A 23,841-nucleotide genomic window follows, 5' to 3' on the forward strand; every position below is an offset into this window, starting at 1 on the left:
GTTAAAACTTTTTTCTCATAAATGTATGAGTTATTCTAAATGTAGTACTTTTAATTTAAGACTTTTATTCATATTAACTTTTTTTGTGTCATAAATTTTTAACTTTTTTCTTCTAAATTTAGGACTTTATTCTCGTACGTTTAGAACTCTATTCTTGTAAATGTAAGACTTTTTTCATGAATTTACGGGATTTTTTTCCCTCATAAACTTGTAACTTTTTTCTCATAAATTTTAGTTTATGAGAAAAAAAGACTTACATTTCCAAGAAAAAAACATCTTACATTAACAAGAATAAAGTGAATAAAGTTTTTTTTAACTAAGGAATCCTACCTGGTCAGAAAACGGTAACTTTGTAACTTTTTTCTCATAAATTTACAAGTTATTCTAAATGTCGTGCTTTTAATTGAAGACTTTTATTCATATTAACTTTTTTTTGTCTCATAAATTTTTTATTTTTTCCTATAAATTTAGGACTTTATTCTCGAACGTTTAGAACTTTATTCTTCTAAATAAAAATATTTTTTTCATGTAAATTTAAGATTTTTTTTTCTTGTGAATGTAAGACTTTTTTCATGAATTTATTTTATTCATGAATTTTAATTTCCTCATAAACTTGTAACTTTTTTCTCATAAAAGTTAAAAATAAAACAAATTTGACAAAAAAGACTTAAATTTCCAAGAAAAAAATTATTCTTAGATTAACAAGAATAAAGAATATACATATAATACAGTTTTTTTTAACTAGGGAATCCTACCTGGTGTACATTGGGTACACTGCAGATTCCAACCACATTCATCAATGAATGATGGAATTGCTTACATTGTGATACATATTTATATCACCACATATATTAGCAGCCTCCACGAGGAACAGCTACTAATTGACAATGAATAAATGATGGGTCAGACGGTCCCCGGTGGTTGAATTACCTCCTCTGCTGAAGTCGCTCTTCTTCTGGCACCCTGAAGGAGAAGCGTCTCTTGCTGTTCATGCTGCGAACCATCTGCTTCCTGCTGTTGTCTGACGTCTCCGGGACGACCAGCTCGTCGCCCTCTGGAAGACGACAACAAAGCCGCGGGGCGTGTTTACATCAGCGACTACAAAGCGCCTAAACAACATGATCCGTGTGGCGGCAAGACGCGCGGAAGGCGCTACAGTCTGATGCAGGTTATAGTCTGAAGCTTCATTGGAGAACATATTTTTTAATTTAAAAAAATCTTACCGGCTGTTTTGTTCCTAAAATAGATGAGCCGCACCGTTTCCAGCCCCAGCAGGTTCAGAGAACCGTCGACATTCAAAGGTCGCACCTGCGGCCACACAAAATCACAACAACTGATGAGGAAATAACTTAATAATAAGACATATTGGGATGACATTCTAATTTCCTCCACAAGGGGGAGACAGAGAATAACATAGCAAATAAAAGCACCTTCTTCAGTGGGATGGTCTGAATCCACTCCATGGTGTTGACATCAAACACATCCACTGCGTTCTCACTGTACACCGACAGGTAGGGAGCATTGTAGCCTGAAATGGGGGGGCGGGTGGGGGGACGGGGGGGTATAGCTTATATTAAAATTACCATCATCCAAACATAAAACTGGCAAAACCTGACAAAAAAAGGCATTTACAGACGTTGTGATATGTAATATTGCACACTGGTCACTTCCTGTCTGCCCCTCACCGACTTCCCCTTGAACAATTGTAACTCCCAACTTCAGCGCCGCACCCTCGGCAATCTCTGTGTGGAGTTTGCATGTTCTCCCCGTGCATGCGTGGGTTTTTATCCGTGTACTCCGGTTTCCTCCCACATCCCAAAAACATGCTAGGTTAATTAGCGACTCCAAATTGTCCATAGGTATGAATGTGAGTGTGAATGGTTGTTTGTCTATATGTGCCCTGTGATTGGCTGGCCACCAGTCCAGGGTGTTACCCCGCCTCTCGCCCTGAAGACAGCTGGGATAGGCTCCAGCACCCCCCACGACGTTAGAAAGCGGTAGAAAATGAATTAATGTTTCCTATAATAGATGACTATTAAGGCGACTATAGGGGTGTTATTTCATGTCTAGAGGGCTCTAATAGTGTTAAAAGCCATATTTAGAAGGAAATGAAGAAAATGAATGAAACGGTAATAAACAAAACAAAACATGCACTACACATCATGTCTTAGCGGCATCCTGCTGGAACATCATGCTTACGATGGTGATAGTTTGACCCTGGAACAGATTCTGGCGGCTCCAAATTGTCCATACGTATGAATGTAAGTGTCTATATGTGCCCTGTGATTGGCTGGCCAGCCAGTCCAGGGTGTACCCCTGCCTCTCGCCCTGAAGACAGCTGGGATAGGCTCCAGCACCCCCCGCGGTAGAAAATGAATGAATGAATGAATGAACTTCAGCGCCACTTACAGGCAGCATTGGGTACAGCGGGCCACATGAGCTCCTGCTGTCGCGACCTCCGACCCTGAGAGTCCACGTAGACTCCGATGGCGCTGAAGCACAGCAGCAACTCCTTGCTGGAGATCTCCACGGCGCAGAGGGCGTCCAGGTTCTGCTGAGGGATAAACGCCAGGGTGTGATCCTCGGGGTGGAGGAGGATGACCGGAGAGACGTCGCCGTGCACGCTGCGGAGACGGGTCACAGGAAGGGGATTTGAGTCGCGGATCTAGGTCAAAATACGAAAAATACGTATTGGTGGAGGAAGTACCTGTAGCGGGCGAAGCCGGACTGGTACCCCACGTAGAGACGCTCGTTGAGAAGACCCATCCATTGGACAATCCCAGGAGCCTGCAGCTCCCGAAGCCGACGGTGACGGACTTTGCTTTTGTTGACCTAAAACGGATGTTTCGCAATGTTTAAGGAATGATCACAGCAGGCGACTTCGAACGCGAGCGTAGATCCAACCTCGTAACAAATGATCTGCCTCTTCATGGCGACGCAGAGACACGTCAGAGATCCGTTTCGCACGGGACCGGAGACGATGGTCTGGCAGCCTTTGGTCTCGCCCAGCTTGTAGGACTCGATCTCTCGGCCATCGAGGGCCTGCGACGGGAAGAGGCGCACGTGGCGGTTCCTGCCGGAAATGACGGCCAGCAGCTGCTCCTGGGGGATCAGGTCGATGTGGTGCACCTTCTTGTTGTCGCCCACTCGAATGATTTCTGAGGACGTATGATTGACATGTGATTGACATGACACCCCCAGGTCTCCTTCATTAAAAGTATCGTACCGTCTTTGGTGACATGGATGACGAAAAGGCCCTCCTCGTTGCCAAGGGCGACACGTTCATGATCTGAGGGCAAAGCAGAAGATCACACGGTCACATGATAAGACACGATAATGGGCGTGGCCATCTTCTCACCTATGATAGCCGCAGATTGGGTGGTCTTGATGAGCGGCAGCGTGCTGTCGTACGCCTCCTTGGGAACGTACACGAAGCGCTCCTTCAGCTTGTTCTTCTTGAGGATGCGGTGGAGCTCATTGAGGAGACCCACCCACTTGTTCCTCTCCTGGTCGCTCTCGGCCAGAATCAAGATGGAGGGCTTGTGGCTGCTCGACGGCGAGAGCTGGGACGCCGTCACCTGTGGGGACGAAGGGGACGTTTAATGTCTTGGAGAAGATGCATTCCAGGTACATGTGAAGTTCTAGAACATGTCATCGTTCATTCATTTTCTACCACTTTTTCCTCACGAGGGTCGTGGGGGGGTGCTGGAGCCTATCCCAGCTGTCTTTGGGCGAGAGGCGGGGGTACACCCTGGACTGGTGGCCAGCCAATCACAGGGCACATATGGACAAACAACCATTCACACTCACATTCATACCTATGGACAATTTGGAGCCGCCAGAATCTGTTCCAGGGTCAAACTATCACCATCGTAAGCATGATGTTCCAGCAGGATGCCGCTTTGACAAGACATGATGTGTAGTGCATGTTTTGTTTATTACCGTTTCATTCATTTTCTTCATTTCCTTCTAAATATGGCTTTTAACACTATTAGAGCCCTCTAGACATTAAATAACACCCCTATAGTCACCGTAATAGTCATCTATTATAGGAAACATTCATTCATTTTCAACCGCTTTCTACCATCGCGGGGGTGCTGGAGCCTATCCCAGCTGTCTTTGGGCGAGAGGCGGGGTACACCCTGGACTGGTGGCCAGCCAATCACAGGGCACATACAGACAAACAACCATTCACACTTACATTCATACCTATGGACAATTTGGAGTCGCTAATTAACCTAGCATGTTTTTGGAATGTGGGAGGAAACCGGAGTACCCGGAGAAAACCCACGCATGCACGGGGAGAACATGCAAACTCCACACAGAGATGGCCGAGTGTGGAATTGAACTCGGGTCTCCTAGCTGTGAGGCCCTCGCGCTAATCACTCGTCCGCCATGCAGCGTAAAAACATCATATTTTCTCTTATTATGTCTACTATATTGGGTAATATGAGTATAAAGTTCACTATAGGGGTGTTACTTCATGTCTAGAGGGCTCTAAAATTAATTAATTCATTCATTCATTTTCTCCCGCTTATCCTCACGAGGGTCGCGGGGGTTGCTGGTGCCTTTCCCGGCTGTCTTTGGGCGAGAGGCGGGGTACACCATGGGACTGGTGGCCAGCCAATCACAGGGCATATATAGACAAACAACCATTCATGCAAACTCCACACAGAGATGGCCGAGGGTGGAATTGAGCCCTGGTCTCCTAGCTGTGAGGTGTGAGGCACCCGTCATCCCTTTTTTTACTTCCTACTTCCTGTTTTACAAAAGAATGACTCACTCTGAATATGCTGGGGATGTCTTTGCGGCTGGCGTGGATGACGTCCGAGGCCAGAACGGAGCTGACGGAAAACTCTTCGTCCCTGGATGAAGCAAAGAAATATAAAGGTAAGAATATGGGCGCCATAATGTCATTTAGTGTATATAATATTAGAATATTAGTGGACGCTGTTATGTAGGGATCGACCGATATGGTTTTTTATGGGCCGGTACGGATTTTTTTCCCATCACCCTTAGCTGATGGCCGATTTTGCTTGGGCCGATATTTCAGATACGCCTAAAATATGCCTTTATTCGTTCCTCAGTGGGGAAATTTGTAGTACAAGTACAGTACAAGATACACAATATAAAAAAATAAACAATATAAACAACAATTTATATACAACTACTGTTTGCAGATAATATGAAATGGCTGATACTGCTTTTGCTGCCTCAATTTACATGAAAAATTGACAATGGTAACAAATATATAATAAATATATATAATAATTATATAATGAAGGCGTTTTGTCTTAAATCAATAAATGAGGAAGAATGCCAAGTAACCGTTCAGGACAAATGGGTATCCAGTAGGGATCGACCGATAATTTAATTTAATGTAATTTAATTTAATGTCATTTAATGTAATGTAACGTAACTTAATGTAACGTAATGTAATGTAACATAATGTAATGTAATTTAATTTTATTTTATTTAATTATACCCTAATAGTACCCTGATTCACCACTGTCGCAGTGTGGGAGGGGTATGCGACTGCGTGTGTTTCAGGGTCATCCGGCAACACAAAGCTGCCCGGCGGATGCCTGTCTGTAAAATCATGCGGCGGAAAAACACATCGGCAAACCCACGCGCGTATCGGGCGATACCGATTCAAGTAAAGAACGAAAATATCGGTGTATCATTATACCGTTATGGCAGCGCCTTACCTCATATCTATGACTTGGCTGACAACTACACTCGGCTGTGTCGTCTTTCCTTCACCCAGCTCGTACAGGAACAGTTTGAAGTCGCAGACCACCGCCATTGCCCTCTGCCAGCCCTTCTTCACCCCCGTTGGTTTGGGCACCTTTAATCCACATAGAGAGAGAAGAAAGCGTTATCAGCAAAACAATAAAAAAAAAAATTAATTTACAGTATTGGTCTCACTCACCCTGACGTGCCCTTCATACGCCGTACCGATGCCTCTCTGAGTGTCGATACCCAGCGGTCCTTTGGTCTGATCCTGCGGAACAGGACACACGGCCGGAGCCTTGTCCGCACAGGTCACATGGCAGGAGAAGTTGCACACTGGATGGACCACAACACAACAGCATGCAGGTGAAAAAAAATGTCATGGAAACCGAGCGTACCTCGTTTAAAATTTTCCACTTTTACCTTCGCAGGTGCAGCCTTGGCGTATGAGTCCGACCATGAGGGAGGTGCACTGGTTACACTTGGTGGGCGTGCTGAATGACTTCACGACAAACTGATGTGCTTTGGGCTACCAAGACAAGCAGAAAGGGTTCGTTTGAAAAGGCAAAGCTCGGTCGCGGGGAGAAATCAAGCGGAGGCTCACCTTTGGGGAGGAGCGACCGATGCTGCCGTACCCTCCTGAACGCATGGTTGGCGTCTGGACCGCACGAGGAGAATGATCTATCAACTGCAGAATGACACAGACAAGGCAAATATTGGAAATATGGAATTACCCACAATCCCACGTAAGCTAACATAGACTAGCATTGTGGAGTCGAGCGCTTTCTCACACCGGTTTGGTACGGGAGGCACGTTGAGCCACTTAAGACAACATTCCAGACATGTCATGCCGGCATGGGAAGAGACGCTCCCTCCAAAATGGCTTCTCTTAATTTAAGCATGAGGATGTGATTGTTTTCCTCCTCTCACCTCGATGGGCTCCATGTCGCTAACCGTGGAGGGGGAACGCGAACGTGACTTGAGGTGAGATTTGGGGTCGTCTTCCCGGGATGGGGTGTTGGAGAGGGTGAAATTATCCATGGAGTCCACCTGATGAGAGGCATCAAAGCAGACATTAGAAGGTACCCTGAAGGTATCTGCTAAGTACAGTAAATAGTAGTTTTTCACTAAATTATTTTTTTTAATCCAGTTTCATTTTTTTCTTGTTATTGAAGAATAAAAAAAAAAATCAACAAAAAACATTTTTTTATGTTTTTTTTGTACATTTAAAAATAGTTAATTTTTAAGTTTTTATTTTTTGTACATTAATTTTTTTTATTTTTTTTTAAATTATCAACAAATTTTTTTTACCCATCTTATTCACCATAAGTTGGTAATAATTAATAAATACACAATAAGCACAATTTTTACATGTTTATGTCATTATGCGTCACTAATAATGTTTGCAATTTCACACTCTGTTTGGTGGCCCTTGAATGCACCATAATAAAACTTTATCATCTTAAAGTATCATTGACTTGTGAATAGTATTTTTTTTAATTATCAACAAAATCAGCTAATTTTTGATGAATAAAATATTTTTTTCCCAACAAAAAACATTTTTATTAATCTTTTTATTTTTTGTACATTTAAAAATTGTTACTTTTTTTAAATTATCAACAAAAATCATCAAATTTTTTATCCATCTTATTCACCCAAAGTTGTTAATAATTGCTAAATACACAATAAGCACAATTTTTAAGTGTTTATGTCTTTATGCGTCACTAATAATGTTTGCGATTTCACACTCTGTTTGGTGGGCCTTGAATGCACCATAATAAAACTTTATCATATTGAAGTATCATTGACTAGTGATTAGTACTTATACATTTTATACTTTGTATAACTCCAATAAGTGTGTGCGAAGGCTTGTGGCGCTGAATCTAATGTAATAACCACTTTTATTGCAAATGCTGATCTGAAATCAACAATGCAGGTGTTTTTATAGGAGTCTGTATTACTCGAGGATGTCGCCTACTGTACATATGTATGTAGTATGTACAATGTAGCTGTGAAACATACTAATAATGACTAGTACAAAACATGAACACCCTTACAGTACTGAATGCTAACACAAAAAGCTGAAATTCCATGCTGGATTTATGCACACCACGTAAAAACCATACTCCATGCATGCCGATTCCCAGCATATTACGGTCCCAAACTGCAAAGCATTTGGCACACATGCAAACACAGACCCCCCCCCCCTACAAGATGAAACGGACGTCAACGAGAGCAGCCACAGAGCAATGCGGTGGTGCTTACACGTCTGCCTTTGCTAGCTGGGCCGACGGACGGCGAGCGCTTCAGCGGCAGGAAGAGAGGCGTGGCAAAGACAAAGAAATGATAAGATATTAAAAAAAAAAAAAGTAGAGTAGCAGAGCTGCAAACAGACATCTACATAGATTAAAAACTAATCCGTGTGCATTGGGGAAGGGGGGGGGGGTTAGGAGACAGAAATACGCAGTCACAAAGAAGGACAAATCAGTACGTAGCATCAGCTAAAAATGGCTAAAATGTTCTAAGGAGAGAAGACGAAAAAGGTACAGGATTCTTCGAAGTACAACTCCAACCGATCCTACAGACTAGAAAGCTTAGGCGGAGCCATTCGCTAACCTAAACCTGCACTGCAAAAAATGTCAATCATCATTTTTTTTTTATGATTGTCATATGTGAGTACTTGCTACTATTATTTATACAAGGTGATGAAAAAGGCAGGAGAGACATGTGATTTCTTACAGCCAATCAGCTCACATTGACATTTTAAAGGCTAATTTATTAGGTAGAATTGTTGACATTTTTTCCAGCTCTCACACACACATACACACACACACACGCACAATCTACGCTGTCCTTCTGAGCTGCATACACAAAACAGGATGTTCTGTCTAACCAAAAAAAAACTTACGTCTTCCCAAAACTCAATTAAAGAAGATGAAGAGGATGAATAAGAGTCCTGAAGGTACGAGAATAAAGCAAAGATGGAAAGAATAAAAATAGGTTGGGAAAATAAAAAATAAAAAAAGATTTTCATTAAAAATGGCAACAAATGAGTTAAGTAATAAAAGGCAGCATTTGAAGTTATTCTCCATATAATATCAGCATAACCATATAATATCATATAATATCAAATACAGCGGATCCCCGCCATTCACAGTCCTCGCAAATTACTTTTTTCGATTTTTTTTATTTTTATATTCTACACAAAAAACATGCTTTTGACTCCAAATTGTCCATAGGTATGAATGTGAGTGTGAATGGTTGTTTGTCTATATGTGCACTGTGATTGGCTGGCCACCAGTCCAGTGTGTACCCAGCCTCTCGCCCGAAGTCAGCTGGGATAGGCTCCAGCAACCCCCGCGACCCTCGTGAGGATAAGCATGAGAAAATGAATGAAATAATTAATTAATTTTAGAGCCCTATAGACATGAAGTAACACCCCTATAGTGAACTTTATACTCATATTACCCAATATAGTAGCCATAATAAGAGGTAAGGTGCATCTAATGATTACAAGAGTGTTTTTTAATTGCAAATCTTGATGAGATGAACATTTTTGGAGCGAGCCGTGCGTCACTAACAGGCGTTCAATTGCCCGTCGCCAAAAAGCGGGGATCCGCTGTCCTGCCAAACATACAAACATTCTTTTTTTTCCTTTTTTTTTACACTCACATCGAACTGATCGAGCGTGGAGGTGGGAGCATTGAGAAAAGCCAAGAAAGAATTCTGGGAATCTTGGTGCTTGACACCTGCGGATAAAGATCACATGACATCATGGTGGTTATGAAATCAACAGAGGCTGACGTAATCAGCAGAGCTTTGTCTAAGAATAAACACATTTTTACAGTCACGTAATTTCATTTCTCTTGCTAGCATATGCTGGCTGATACAGCATCATGGGTTCCGACATTCATGGTGGAAAATAGCATTTTACATAAGCCATACAATTAATAATAATATTTTTTTATTATTATTTTATTATTATTATTAGACATAATAATATTATTAATAATAATCATATTAATAATTATTATTATATTATATTATTATAATAATTGTCATTATTATTATAATTATTATTATTATTAAGGAATAATTAAGTTCCTTATTATTATTATTAAGGAACTACACGGTACCAGACCCCCCGGCCTCTTTGATGGCCACGTCTAATAATAATTATTATAATAATAACTATAATTATTATACATAATAATAATATTATTAAGGAATAATTAAGTTCCTTATTATTATTAAGGAACTACACTGTACCAGACCCCCCCGGCCTCTTTGATGGCCACGTCTAATAATAATAATAATTATTATTATTATTATTAATAATTATTATTAATATTATTATAATATATATATAATTTTATTATTATTACAAATTTCCCCACTGAGGGACGAATAAAGGCATATCTTAATTATTATTATTAATATGACTATTAATGATTAATAATAATAATTATTATTATTACTATTATTATTATACATTTTATTTGTATAGCGCTAATCAGAGTACTCAAAGACGCTTTACAGTAAAGAAAAAATAAAAATAAAAATAGAGCTGAATAAAAACATAGTAAACTTTGCATTAAAATACAATATCCATACATTCATTCAGAGCTAAAACAAGGCTAAAAGCAGGGCGGGGCGCAGCAAATGATTGACATCATTTGCATCATACAGACTACTGTCTTTGTCATTGTTACATCATCATAAATAATACACACTTAGACAGTCCTAGGATCTGTGTGTGTGTGTGTGTGTGTGTGTGTGTGTAGTGGCACCTCTACGCAGCCGCAGCTCCTCTGTCTCTTTCTTCAGCCTGTCGATTTCAGCCAGGAGCTCCTGATTCTTGGCCTCCACATCCTGTAGTTTACTGGTGGGATGGATTACATTACACGGCATCAAACAGTGAAACAACAGCTAGTCACAGCGTTTTGGTGTCAGAGCTGCTAAACGCGCCGCCGTACCATTCCGTGGAGATGTTGCTGGCCTTGACCTTGTTCAGCTCATCCTGAATGCTCTGCTTGGCCCTGATCTCGGCATCCAACGCCGACTGAAGCTCCAGGCGGGCCGACATGTCCAATTTGGCAAAGCGACGCATCTTCCAAGGCATGTCCTGGAAGGAAATTGGAGGTAAAAAAACCCCAAATTAATTAGCCAAAACAACGCTAGGTGATTATAATAATAAAAGTAAATAAACGTGTCTTACCGTGGCTCTTGCTCCCAGGCTGGTGTTTCTCAGGCCTTCCAGCTCTTCGGTCATCTTGGTAGCCAAAGCCTGCAGGTAGCCACGAGCATCTTTCTCATCACTCACCCTATGAAAAACACAAGAACGTTACTACAAAGAAATACCGTCATTTCCGGACTATAGAGCGCACTTGATTATTATTATATTATCATTATAATTAACAATATTATAATTAATAATAATAATAACATTTATTTATTATTATTATTATTATATTATCATTATTATCATTATTATTAATAATAATAATGTATTATTAATAATAATTATAATTATAATGCTATAATTATTATTAATATTTAATTAATATGTAATTTAATTAATATTTGATTAATAATATTTAATTAATATAATTATTATAATTATAATTATATAATTATAATAATAATAATGCTATTTTCCACCATGAATGGAAAATAGAATATAATGGAATGGAATATAATAATAATAATGTATTATTATTATTATTATTATTATTATTATTATTATTATTATTATAAATAATTAAATGTAATAATAATTGCCGTAGGGTTGAAAGTTTGGGGGAAAAAAGTAGCGGCTTATAGTCCGGAATTTACGGTACTTACATTACATGCAAAAAAAAAATACTATCCACCAGGGGGCATCCTAGACTGTGCGTACTATGTGAGAACTGTCCAACAGCAGCTGGCGAGGTGTCAGCTGCAAAGGGAAGTGATCTGAGCAGGAGGGGAGGCTCTAGCAGCTCAAAGATCCTCAAAGGTATGCGAAAAATGCGTCAGCAATGCTGTGAGGTGGAAGCCAATAAATACACGGCAAGACAATGTCAGGGGTGTGGGGCATGTACGTGCACTTCCTTAGTAAGAATGATGAATTATATGTGTGCCGCCCAGGATAGCGGCATCCATTGCTGACCATGAAGCCGATTAGCGTGGCGTCCTGTGCAATTTGGAGGTTGAACGTGTGTGTAAAACTGAGGGTTAGAATTCAGGATGCAGGGACTTCCCTTGAGTCGGTGATCCCGTTGGCATATGGCCGGAGAAACATTGAGCTGGTAAAGCTTAGAGAAGAGGATTTCTGCAATAATAGCGGCGGGTCTATGAAAAGGATCCGTGCTTTAAGTCCAGTCCCAGTCTGTGTTCCAGAATAAATAAAAGTACAGCTACATGTCGACTGCGACGTGACCCGGACTGGTTTGCACTGGAAGCAAACAGTAGGGGGTCCGACAGGTGTCCTGGGATACTCTTATGGTGGTCCAGGACTCTGAATTCTGAACACTGATTCAACTTCACTGTAGTGGGCTTTCTTAACATGAAGAACTAACATTGCACTTGGGAGTTTTAGGTTTGAATCTCTTTGCAAGATGTCAAAACAGCCTTGCACATGAGTTTCTCTTTCTCTTTTATGTAGTTGATGTCCATTCCAAATCATCAAGAGAATGATCCTAAAGCCATTAATATCAAAATATAAAGATATTAGGATATTATGTGTGGTTACTTTATAAAATGGCTAATAAAGTCATTTGTAAAGCCTGTAATCAAGACTTGTATGTTCTACTGTATGAAATGGCTAATATAAAGTCATTTGTAAAGTCAAGTCAAAGATCCTCTATATGACTGCAAACAAGCTAATCAAAGATGCCCTATTAGACAGATGTGGTATACTGTTTTTAAGAACTGACTGTTGCAATACGACTTAAGTCATTTGTAAAGTCAGGTCAAAGATCCTCTACATGACATTAGAAAACTAATCAAAAGTTGTCCTATTTGACAGATGTGGTATACTGTTTTTAAGGACTGTTAGCTAATATAAAGTCATTTGTAAAGTCGATGTCAAAGATCCTCAATAAGACTGCAAACAAGCTAATCAAAGATGCCCTATTGGACAGATGTGGTATACAGCTTTTAAGAACTGACTGTTGCAATACGACTTATGTCATTTGTAAAGTCGAGTCAAAGATCCTCTATATGACATCAAAAAGGCTAATCAAAAATGCCCTATTTGACAGATATCATACGCTGTTTTTAAAAACTGACTGGACTTTATATTAGCCTTTTTATAAAAAATAAAGTCAAAGACAGCAACCCTGCTGTTTTTTAAGGACATATTGCAAAAAAAGCTAGTCAAAGATGCCATATCTGAAAGGTGCCTTTTTAAAGCACACTTTTTTTTTAAAAGGAGAGTGCAAATGAATACTCCAAGGCAAGAACAATATGCTGTTTTTTTTAAAGGGCATACTGCAAAAAGAGCTACACAAAGATCTTCCAGGAGACAGGAGCGCTCTGCAGTTTAAGGACCTACTGCAAAAAAAAAAAAAAATGTACCCAGACGCTGAGGTGAGTGAGTGATGGGATTATTGATATGGTGTGTATCTCACCACTGGATGATTTCTGTGATCTGGGCCTCCCAGTGAGCAACACTCTCCTTTTTGTCAGCCAGCTCCCTCATCTCATCCTCCAGCTGCCGATTGGAGGCGCTCACCTTGTCGAACATGCTCGTCAGCTGAGGAGACAACCAAAGCAGATTGCGTCAAACGTCTTATTTGTATACTTTGCCCACCCACGTTGGTACATTTAACCTGACTACTTTTATGTGTGTAGTGCAAAGAAGATGTAACCATAGCGACGCCATAACAAACTGCTGTATTGTTTACTTAAATACCTCATTTAGTGCAGAGCGGTTTTATTTCCGTCATCTCTGTGAGGTAATGGTCGCACGTTAAAAGTTCAGCAGGGACTATTTAGGAATGGGCGGGGCTTGCCACGCAGCATCCTGACTATGTAACAATGCCAATTGTCTGAATATGTCAAATACGACTTCTAAGTCAGGTCTTATTGTGCGCACATTCATCCCATATGTGCATGATCCTTCCACGTCTTAAAAAAATTGACATTTTAGGTGAACTTCCAAGCACCCCTTTTCAAAAGTCAACAAAGCAGAATCCAGAGTGTCATTCCATTGCACGGCTCAGGAGGCTACAAGGGTGTTTTTATGTGGGATATTGACCAGTGATTTCTTTGGCAGGGTCCGGAATAAAAGAAGGCGGAGTGGAGGAATGCGATGAAAAGAGTATGGGGCCAGCCCCAAAGAGAGGTTACCTGAGGTTAGGGACTTTTTGTTTTAATGGCAAGAGCTCAAAAGAAACTTTTGAATTTTGGGTCATTTCTTGTTTTGTCAAGTGTGGATGTGAAATCTTACCTTATCCAATTCACTGGAAAGTTTTTTGTTTTCATCAGTGAGGAGAATTCTTTCTCTTTCATACTTCTGCTTGTAATCCGTCTCAAACTCCTCCCGCTCATTTTGACTGTTGAGGACAAGCAAATTGTTAAAACATGGGAGAACTATTGTCTGTAAATAAGTGCAACACTTCAATCTTGACTGAAGGGTTTTAACAGGTTTAGTTTAGAAACAATGATAACCCATAGAGAGCTTGACATGGAGCATATCGATCCGAAGTGGACATCAACATGTGGCAGGTAAGGTTAATGAATATTATACTAGAACTTTACCCCTGCATACTATCAACAATATCACTCCTAGTATAGTAATCCCATGAATGCTCAGTCATATCACCATCAGTCAATACTTGACGTCCATTCCAAATCATCAAGAGAATGATCCTAAAACTGTTGATATCAAAATATAAAGATATTATACATGTGTGGTTACTTAATAAAATGGCTAATAAAGTCATTTGTAAAGCCTGTAATCATGACTACTTTATGAAATGTCATTTGTAAAGTCAGGTCAAATATTCTCGACTGCAGAAAAACTAATCAAAGTTGCCCAATTTGACAGATGTGGTATATTGTTTTTAAGGACTGTTAGCTAATATAAAGTCATTTGTAAAGTCAGGTCAAAGATCCTCTGACTGCAAACAAGCTAATCAAAGATGCTCTTATTTGACAGATGTGGTATACTGTTTTTAAGAACTGACTATTGCAATACGACGCAAGTCATTTGTAAAGTCAGGTCAAAGATCCTCTGACTGCAGAAAAGCTAATCAAAATGCCTTATTTGACAGATGTGGTATACTGTTTTTAAGAACTGACTGTTGCAATACGACTTAAGTCATTTGTAAAGTCGAGTCAAAGATCCTCTATATGACTGCAAACAAACTAATCAAAGATGCCCGACTTAAATCATTTGTAAAGTCAGGTCAAAGATCCTCTATATTACACCAAAAAAAAACAATCACAGATGCCCTATTTGACAGATGTGGTATACTGTTTTTAAGGACTGTAAGGTAATATAAAGTCATTTGTAAAGTCAAGTCAACGATCCTCAATATGACATCAAAAAAGCTAATCAAAGATGTGGTATACTGTTTTTAACGACTGTTAGGTAATACAGTAAACCTCGGATATATCGGATTCAATTGTTCCCACTGGTTTTGTCCGATATAAGCGAAATCCGTTATATGCGTATACCGGAAAATGTCCGTTTTACGCATATATCGGACTTATATCCGGTATATGCGTAAATCGGATTTTATCCGTTATAAAAAGGCACTTCCTTGACTATGTTTCCAATGTACCTGGACGCGCAGGCAACGCTGCAAATGACGTCATATAGCGGCCTGTCACGATTCGGCGAATCGGAGCGCCACGATGCGGCCATCCGATATATGCGAGGGAAATTTAATGGAAATGCATTGGAACGGGACTGGAGATTTTGTCCGAAATAGGTGAAATCCGTTATAAAAAATCCGATATATGCAATGATTTTTATTGGAAATGCATTACAGAAAAATCGGTTCTTTTTTATCTGTCCGTTGTGAGCGAATTTCCAATATATCCGAGTCCGATATATCCGAGGTTTACTGTATAAAGTCATATGTAAAGTCAAGTCAAAGATCCTCTATATGACATCAAAAAAGCTAATCAGCTATTTGACAGATGTGGTATACTGTTTTTAAGAACTGACTGAACTTTATAAAAGTAAAGTCATTTGTAAAGTCAAGTCAAAGATCCATCCATATGACAGCAACACTGCTGTTTTTTAAGGACATACTATAAAAGAGCTAGTCAAAGATGCCGTATCTGACATTACTGTATCATTACTGTAGCAAGAACACTGGTCAAAGGTCCTTAGAGGTACTTTTTCTTTTAAGGACAGTGCAAATCAAGTCAAAAATCATCTGAGATACTACCATAAGGCAAGAGCAATATGCAGTTTTTTTTAAAGGTCATACTGCAAAAAGAGCTACACAAAGATCTTCCAGTAGACAGGAGCGCTCTGCTGTTTAAGGACCTACTGACAGGCCAGTTGACTATACCTGCCCTCAAATTCAAAAGGTTACTACCAGTTAAGTTGACGTCTGATACCCTGTCTCCCTGAGGTCCCTACCTTGGGATGAAAAGCCACATATCTTCAAACTTGAGTGGAGAACCTAACTTCCAACTTACTTGGACGGCGGTGAGGCTGCTAGCTGAGCTCATGAACACTCCTACGCTTTGCCAACGTGAAAGACCTGACTTCATTTTGTACCACTGAACTCACCAATGTTCTCACTTCAACAGAGCACAGCTGAGAAGATGAGGAACTTCATACAAGACATTAATTCCACACACTGGAAAGAAAGGACCCCTTTCATGAATGGGACATATAAGTGGAATGAATGCACAATTTACCAGACACAGCATTAAAATATAAATATATATATCTATTGAATTGGGCAACATATACGGGATTTGGACATTGGACAGGAACGTTACAATTCTATCACTTATATAGAAAGACATAAATGGCGAGGAAAGTCAACACGTAAAATAAATAAGTGATGAAACACCTCTCTCTTCGAGTCTTCTCCAGCTTGTCTTTGAGCATGAGGATTTCTTTCTGCAAGGCGAGCTGCTGGCTCTCGCCGTCACGGAGCTCTTTACGCATGGCCTTTAACTCCGTGCCGTGTTGGGCGTCCCGACGGGCCATTTCCTCCTCGTACAGGAGGGTCTTCTTCTCCAGGTCGCCGCGCAGACGTCCCATCTCCTGTGACTGGTCGGCTGAGGACGGGGCAGCGGACGAGCCAACGCGTTTCGACTACGAGGAATAGCGAAAAATACGAAAATACGAAAAATAGCTTTGTGCTGTGACACAATGAGCATAGCTTTCGGGGTTGTGTGGAAATATGTGACAAATGGGTTTAATGTACAGATGTTCTTCATTTGCATAATTACCTTAAGCCCTTGAAGCTCCTCCTCCAGCTGTCGGCTGTATTGTTCGTTCCGATCTTTCAGCTTCTTCTCCTTCAGAGCCTCCGCCGTCTGCTCCTCCATCTGACTCGCCACCTGATTGATACATTTATTTTCTATCACTGACTCCAAAATGCTTCAAACGTTATTAAAACGCAGGAATAAAGCCACTACAATGAGTGAATATAGACATACGCTACATAGAATGCAAGAGAAGACATAGAAGCAGGGTGTGCTAGCAACCACGTGGGGGGGGGGGGGTCTACTCTACCTCTTTCCTGGCCTTCTCGGCCTTTCGCACCTCAAGGCGCAGAGCATCAACTTTCTGATTCAGGCTCTCCACTTCCTCGTCCTTGTCACGTAGCTGGCGAGACAGATGCTGCTTCTCCGACCTGAGAGCGACGTTAGATCAGAAGATGAAATGATGATCTCTCACGGAATGCTAATTAGCCATATGAGATTTATTTGCATTTTCGGGCTTTTGGCCAAAAAACAATATACTGGTGGTCCTGGGTTTAGGGCAGGGGTCTCAAACGCGCGGGCCAAATGTGGCCCGCAGGACACTAGTTTGAGGCCACCCGCCTTGATTTGAAAGTTTAATGTTAGTGCGGCCCGCGCAAGTTTGATATGGATGCTGTATGGTATCATGTACCCAGAAAAAAATTATTACGTTTTATTAATGTTCATGTTAAAGGTTAAATAACTGTTAATAGTTATCCTCCCTATCCGTGTGGAAGTGGTACGTTTTTGGCTATTTAAGGTGAAAGGAAATAACTTGAAGGCTACTGGTTAGGTCAGGGGTCTCAAACAAGTGGCCCGCAGGACACTAGTTTGAGGCCGCCCGCCTTGATTTGAAAGTTTAATGTTAGTGCGGCCCGCGCAAATTTGATATGGATGCTGTATGGTATCATGTACCCTGAAAAAAAATTATTACGTTTGATTAATGTTCATGTTAAAGGTTAAATAACTGTTAATAGTTATCCTCCCTATCCGTGTGGAAGTGGTGAGTTGTTGGCTATTTAAGTTTAAAGGAAATAATTTGAAGGCTACCGTTTAGGTCAGGGGTCTCAAACACGCGGCCCCGCAGGCCAAATGTGGCCCGCAGGACACTAGTTTGAGGCCCCCCGCCTTGATATGAAAATTTAATGTTAGTGCGGCCCGCGCAAGTTTGATATGGATGCTGTATGGTATCATGTACCCAGAAAAAAATTATTACGTTTGATTAATGTTCATGTTAAATGTTAAATAACTGTTAATAGTTATCCTCCCTATCCGTGTGGAAGTGGTAAGTTTTTGGCTATTTAAGTTGAAAGGAAATAACTTGAAGGCTACCTGTTTAGGTCGCCAGCTCTCCAGTTTGCGAGTTAGCATGTGTCTCAAGACCCTGCAGTTGCGCAATATGTTGTAAATAAAAGGAGTATAAATGTGACTATAGTCGTGTTTTGTCATGTCTACAGGGCTCTAATAATGCTTTGTTCATTTTAATCTGAAAAAAATAATTTGTCTACCCACCAACTATATGTGGTTTCTTAAGTTTTTATTATTTGCAGTTTTATTATTATTATATTTATTTATTTATTACTGATTGATTGATTTTCTTTATTCTTGATTTGTTTATTTATTTTTCATCTGATTTTGTGCAGAAAAATAAAAAGATATTTGTGAACAGACTGACTCGACTCTACTGACCGGGTCAATGCACAGGGCGAGATCACAGGCTAACGATCAATTGACCGAAATGAACGGATCTATTTTACTGAATGAACCAGAATGATGTGGTTCACTGCAATTAACGTTTTTTTTTCCCCCACCATTGGTTCTCAGCCACGTTCAGTTAAAGAACGCTTTGTTTGAGTTTAATGTGTGGCTTACCTGAGGTCTGAGAGGCTTTCATTGAGCTCGGAAAACTCATGCATGGCCATTTTTCTCTGGCTGTGAGCTTCTTTGAGATCCTTTGACTGAGACTTTAGTTTCTCGGTGGCTTCCGTAAAGTCCTGAAAAGAAAAATATGCATTATGATATGTACTTTAGGGCATTAAATGTAAAAAAAAAAATGGCATACCTTCAGAAGATCATCCTTGTCCCTTGTGAGAGTCTTTATTTGTTTCTCCAACATCTTAACTTGTTTGGATGATTCCTCTAGTTCTCGATGTGCTGATGTCACATCTTGAAGCTGCTTTTCCAGATGTCCCGAGTCTGGGATACACGCACAAATACCGAAAGTCACGCACATCGGCAGTCATCCTAAAAGCGACACATCAATCACGACGTCTTACCAGCGATTTGCTTCTTGAGGATATCGATCTCGGTCTTCAAACTCCGGATCTCCACTTCCTTGTTCGCGGTGAAGGGTCCTTCACCCGTTGGGTGCTGAAGACCCTGAACCGTCTGGGTCATCTCTGTGATGTCATTGAGAATGGAAACGAATAAAGTTGCATTAAAATGACAAAACAGGAAAAAAAAAACATGAATTCCAGTAGCGTCCCTCACCTTGAACTTTGCGGTTCAGCTCCAGTTTCTCCTGCTCCAGGCGGTGGATTCTTCTCTCGTAGGCCTCTGCAGCGAGGCTGTTCTCCAGACCGCGCTGGACGTCCACATCCAATTGGTCCTGACCTGCTTTGCTTGCTTCCCCTGACAGTTGTCGCAGGCAACCGCGATCGGATAGAGTACTGGAGAGGAGGAAATAGATGGAGAACCAAATGTTCTTAAGGACTTTTTTTTTTTTTTTTAGAATGGAATGGAATGGCCTTTATTGTCATTATAAAAGATGTACTACGAGATTGGAGAGCTTCTCCTTTCAGTGCAATAGTCAAGTTAAAAAAGTATACAAAGAGTAAAAAAAGACAGTTTAACAAGATACATATATACAAGATATCCAAGATATACACATAATATTGCACAGGAGCATATACAGGAGCAGACATATTGCAGATATATTAATTTTAGTGATGAATTTACCCCATTATAATGGGACTGTCTGGGTAGCTTATCCTTAACTCCTCCATTGAGTAGATGGCATCATAATGTGCGTCTTAACTCTCTATCCCGGTTTTACAAAAATATATTACTAAATGGTGCAGATTATTGGTTAAATATTAAATATTATCAAAAATTATATTATATTATATTTTAAATATCAAAAAATATCCACATTAAAGCACATTGTTGCATAAATTAAGCACTTTCTAGCATAAAAATGGCTAAATTAAGTAAAAAAATACACATTCAAAAAGATGCATTCAAAGACCTGACGATATGTAGTATTCTACACTGGTACAGTAATTACAGTCACGTTACTGTCATTTTTTGGTGAGACACAAGCACTAGAATTGACCGCAGAAGCAACAGGATTTTATTGCAGGTTTGAATGAATAATCCCCAACATGAGCTACTTTTACGGGACGTAACCCCCCGACATCACTCTCTGTCCTGTCCCCATAGATCCTCTAATATGTTTACAGCAATCCATAAAAGCATAATAATATGAACACAATAATGACCTTAAAGGTCATTATATTTCATTGATGAGACAATAGCCAAACCATGACTACAAAAATTCTTATTATGTCTACAACATTGGGTAACATGAGTGTAATGCTGACTCTAGGGGTGTTATTTTATGTCTATAGGGCTTTAATTGCGGTAAAAATGGGGTTGGAAAGTTGTAAACCGGTTTTGGAACCAATTTAGTTAATATTGTAGTGAGATACAAGATATATAATGATGTGGATATTATTAAATCATAAATCAGTGGACCTGGAAGTCAATAACTTCATGTTCTGTTGTTAAATAAGGATTAAAACATTCTTATTACCCAATGGATTAATCTCCACACAATTGATGCATTAATATCGCCAATTTTTCACACGTATTCTATTTTTAATCTCAGGGAGTAAAAGTTCTCTCTGTGACTTTCGACTGTGAGACTTTCACATGAACGTCAGAGGGTGTGGTTCCCTGCCATGTGGAATTACGCCACACTTGGCTGGCAAGCAAGAGATTGCCACCCTTCCACCTCTGGTGTGAAACGCAAACAGTCTCTGCCAGGAGTTGTTGGAAGTGATCATTTGTACCTTCAGTTGGGACAATATACTGCTAGAGCACCCATTGGTACAGATCAGGACCGCCATAATTGTCCCAGTAAAATATAAAATATATATAAATATAAAATGTATATATTATAATTTATATAATTAATATATAATTATTTAAAATATGTACAATCACCTTTTCAATATCAGTACATAATTAACTCAGCCTATTTGATTAATTATTACATTAGATACATACACGGGTAAATGTTGACACTGGTATAGACTGTCAGTGAACCAATACAAGCCCCCTCACTTTTTAGCTATGTATTAACAATATATGAAGACATGTAAAAATATATGGATTTTTAAAAACAAAAATATAATATAGAAATAATATAATTATATTAAATATTAAATATAAATATTATTAAATATAAATATTATAAAATATATAATTATAATAATATTAAAAATGTATAATCACCTTTTCAATATTAGTACATAATTAACTCAGCATATTTGATTAATTATTGCATTAGATACATACATTGGTAAATGTTGACACTGGTATTTATGTCCAAAACAGAAGACATGTTACTTATTACTTGAGGAAAATGCTCCTACTGAATTCAATACACTGATTATTTTTATATTCTGCTATATTGTACCCGCTCAGATGTCATGAAAACAAAATAAATTACAGCAAAAAGCTTGCAAAATTTACAAATATATATTGGAAATAAAGAAAAGGATGCGCATCATAGCGGATAGGCGTAACAATTTTATATATTCAAGTCAATATAGTACTTGAGCTTGCAGATTTCAAACCCTAAGTAAATATAAAGCTGTCATTTAACTATTTGGCTCTACCCCAAACAGCTACTTCATAATAACTTATTTGATCGTGTGTACTGGAAAACATAATGTGGTCCTTAGCTAATCCTATTTCAGATCTCATAGTACAAAATCGGAGTAAATTGACTATTTAACACATCTTATTTTGGTCCAAGTCCTTGACTTACCATTTACTGGTGTAGGTGAAGCCAACAAAGGGTAAGTGGTGTCCAGAAAAGGCAGTGTGAGAAGGAGGGGGCATGGTCTCCTAATAAAAAAAAAATAATAATAATTAACTTCAACCATTTAAAAAGCCATAATGTAGTGATAAACTTCATACAATCCTCACACACGTACCGAGTTCTTGAGACTATCATCGTCCACATCAAAATTGGAGGTATCCGTGGGACTGCTGACCTCAGGGATATAAGGGGCCTCGCACGAACGGATATTGTCCCAGTCGATGCCTAAACATGAAAGAGGTCATATTAAACAACATCATTAGCATGGAAAATTTAACTAATGTAGATTGTGATGGCGTATAATAGGATATATTCATTCATTCATTCATTCATTTTCTACCGCTTTTCCTCACGAGGGTCGCGGGGGTTGCTGGAGCCTATCCCAGCTGTCTTCGGGCGAGAGGCCGGGGTAAACCCTGGACTGGTCGCCAGCCAATCACAGGGCACATATAGACAAACAACCATTCACACTCAAATTCATACCTATGGACAATTTGGATTAACCTAGCATGTTTTTGGAATGTGGGAAGAAACCGGAGTACCTGGAGAAAACCCACGCATGCACGGGGAGAACATGCAAACTCTACACAGAGATGGCCGAGGGTGGAATCGAACTCTGGTCTCCTAGCTGTGAGGCCCTCGCGCTAATCACTCGTCCGCCATGCAGCGTAAAAACATCTTATTTTCTCTTATTATGTCTACTAATATGAATATAAAGTTCACTATAGGGGTGTTACTTCATGTCTAGAGGGCTCTAAAATTCATTCATTTATTCATTCATTTTCTACCGCTTTTCCTCACGAGGGTTGCAGGGGTTGCTGGAGCCTATCCCAGCTGTCTTTGGGCGAGAGGCGGGGTAAACCCTGGACTGGTCGCCAGCCAATCACAGGGCACATATAGACAAACAACCATTCACACTCACATTCATACCTATGGACAATTTGGAGTCGCTAATTAACCTAGCATGTTTTTGGAATGTGGGAGGAAACCGGAGTACCCGGCGAAAACCCACGCATGCACGGGGAGAACATGCTAACTCACACAGAGATGGCCGAGGGTGGAATCGAACTCGGGTCTCCTAGCTGTGAGGCCCTCGCGCTAATCACTCATCCACCATGCAGCGTAAAAACATCTTATTTTCTCTTATGTCTACTAATATGAGTATAAAGTTCACTATAGGGGTGTTACTTCATGTCTAGAGGGCTCTAAAATTCATTAATTCATTAATTTTCTACCGCTTAGCTTCACAAGGGTCGCAGGGGGTGCTGGAGCCTATCCCAGCTGTCTTCGGGCGAGAGGCGGGGTACACCCTGGACTGGTGGCCAGCCAATCACAGGGCACATATAGACAAACAACCATTCACACTCACATTCATACCTGTGGCTAATTAACCTAGCATGTTTTTGGAATGTGGGAGGAAACCGGAGTACCCGGAGAAAACCTACGCATGCACGGGGAGAACATGCAAACTCCACACAGAGATGGCCGAGGGTGGATTTGAACCCTGGTCTCCTAGCTGTGGGGTCTGCGCGCTAACCACTCGACCACCGTGCCGCCCTAATAGGATATAT

At 40.0% G+C, this 23,841-nt stretch overlaps 1 protein-coding gene across 6 annotated transcripts in view; it reads right to left on the reverse strand.

Moving 5' to 3' along the window:
* The window catches only part of cdc42bpab (CDC42 binding protein kinase alpha (DMPK-like) b), a 76,246-nt gene that overhangs the window by 4,957 nt on the left and 47,448 nt on the right, over positions 1 to 23,841 (reverse strand). For 2 of the 6 annotated variants that reach the window (XM_058074550.1, XM_058074555.1), the window contains exons 9-39: positions 22,386 to 22,495; positions 22,217 to 22,296; positions 19,651 to 19,829; positions 19,437 to 19,559; positions 19,223 to 19,356; positions 19,033 to 19,154; positions 17,432 to 17,552; positions 17,146 to 17,256; positions 16,761 to 17,008; positions 14,168 to 14,273; positions 13,347 to 13,471; positions 10,952 to 11,057; positions 10,710 to 10,858; positions 10,524 to 10,615; positions 9,406 to 9,482; positions 8,642 to 8,689; positions 7,999 to 8,037; positions 6,664 to 6,783; positions 6,338 to 6,421; positions 6,157 to 6,262; positions 5,933 to 6,069; positions 5,709 to 5,848; positions 4,784 to 4,865; positions 3,359 to 3,578; positions 3,227 to 3,289; positions 2,905 to 3,158; positions 2,708 to 2,832; positions 2,410 to 2,624; positions 1,431 to 1,528; positions 1,224 to 1,308; positions 931 to 1,054 (exon numbers count right to left, since the gene is read on the reverse strand). In XM_058074550.1, the coding sequence (XP_057930533.1) occupies positions 931 to 1,054; positions 1,224 to 1,308; positions 1,431 to 1,528; positions 2,410 to 2,624; positions 2,708 to 2,832; positions 2,905 to 3,158; positions 3,227 to 3,289; positions 3,359 to 3,578; positions 4,784 to 4,865; positions 5,709 to 5,848; positions 5,933 to 6,069; positions 6,157 to 6,262; positions 6,338 to 6,421; positions 6,664 to 6,783; positions 7,999 to 8,037; positions 8,642 to 8,689; positions 9,406 to 9,482; positions 10,524 to 10,615; positions 10,710 to 10,858; positions 10,952 to 11,057; positions 13,347 to 13,471; positions 14,168 to 14,273; positions 16,761 to 17,008; positions 17,146 to 17,256; positions 17,432 to 17,552; positions 19,033 to 19,154; positions 19,223 to 19,356; positions 19,437 to 19,559; positions 19,651 to 19,829; positions 22,217 to 22,296; positions 22,386 to 22,495 (3,823 nt within the window). The remainder of the gene's footprint in view (positions 1 to 930; positions 1,055 to 1,223; positions 1,309 to 1,430; positions 1,529 to 2,409; positions 2,625 to 2,707; positions 2,833 to 2,904; positions 3,159 to 3,226; positions 3,290 to 3,358; positions 3,579 to 4,783; positions 4,866 to 5,708; positions 5,849 to 5,932; positions 6,070 to 6,156; positions 6,263 to 6,337; positions 6,422 to 6,663; positions 6,784 to 7,998; positions 8,038 to 8,641; positions 8,690 to 9,405; positions 9,483 to 10,523; positions 10,616 to 10,709; positions 10,859 to 10,951; positions 11,058 to 13,346; positions 13,472 to 14,167; positions 14,274 to 16,760; positions 17,009 to 17,145; positions 17,257 to 17,431; positions 17,553 to 19,032; positions 19,155 to 19,222; positions 19,357 to 19,436; positions 19,560 to 19,650; positions 19,830 to 22,216; positions 22,297 to 22,385; positions 22,496 to 23,841) is intronic. The other 4 variants (XM_058074571.1, XM_058074590.1, XM_058074563.1 and 1 more) reach the window with 3 other exon arrangements.

This window comes from Doryrhamphus excisus, chromosome 1 (assembly GCF_030265055.1).
Source record: "Doryrhamphus excisus isolate RoL2022-K1 chromosome 1, RoL_Dexc_1.0, whole genome shotgun sequence".
Lineage (NCBI taxonomy): Eukaryota > Metazoa > Chordata > Actinopteri > Syngnathiformes > Syngnathidae > Doryrhamphus > Doryrhamphus excisus.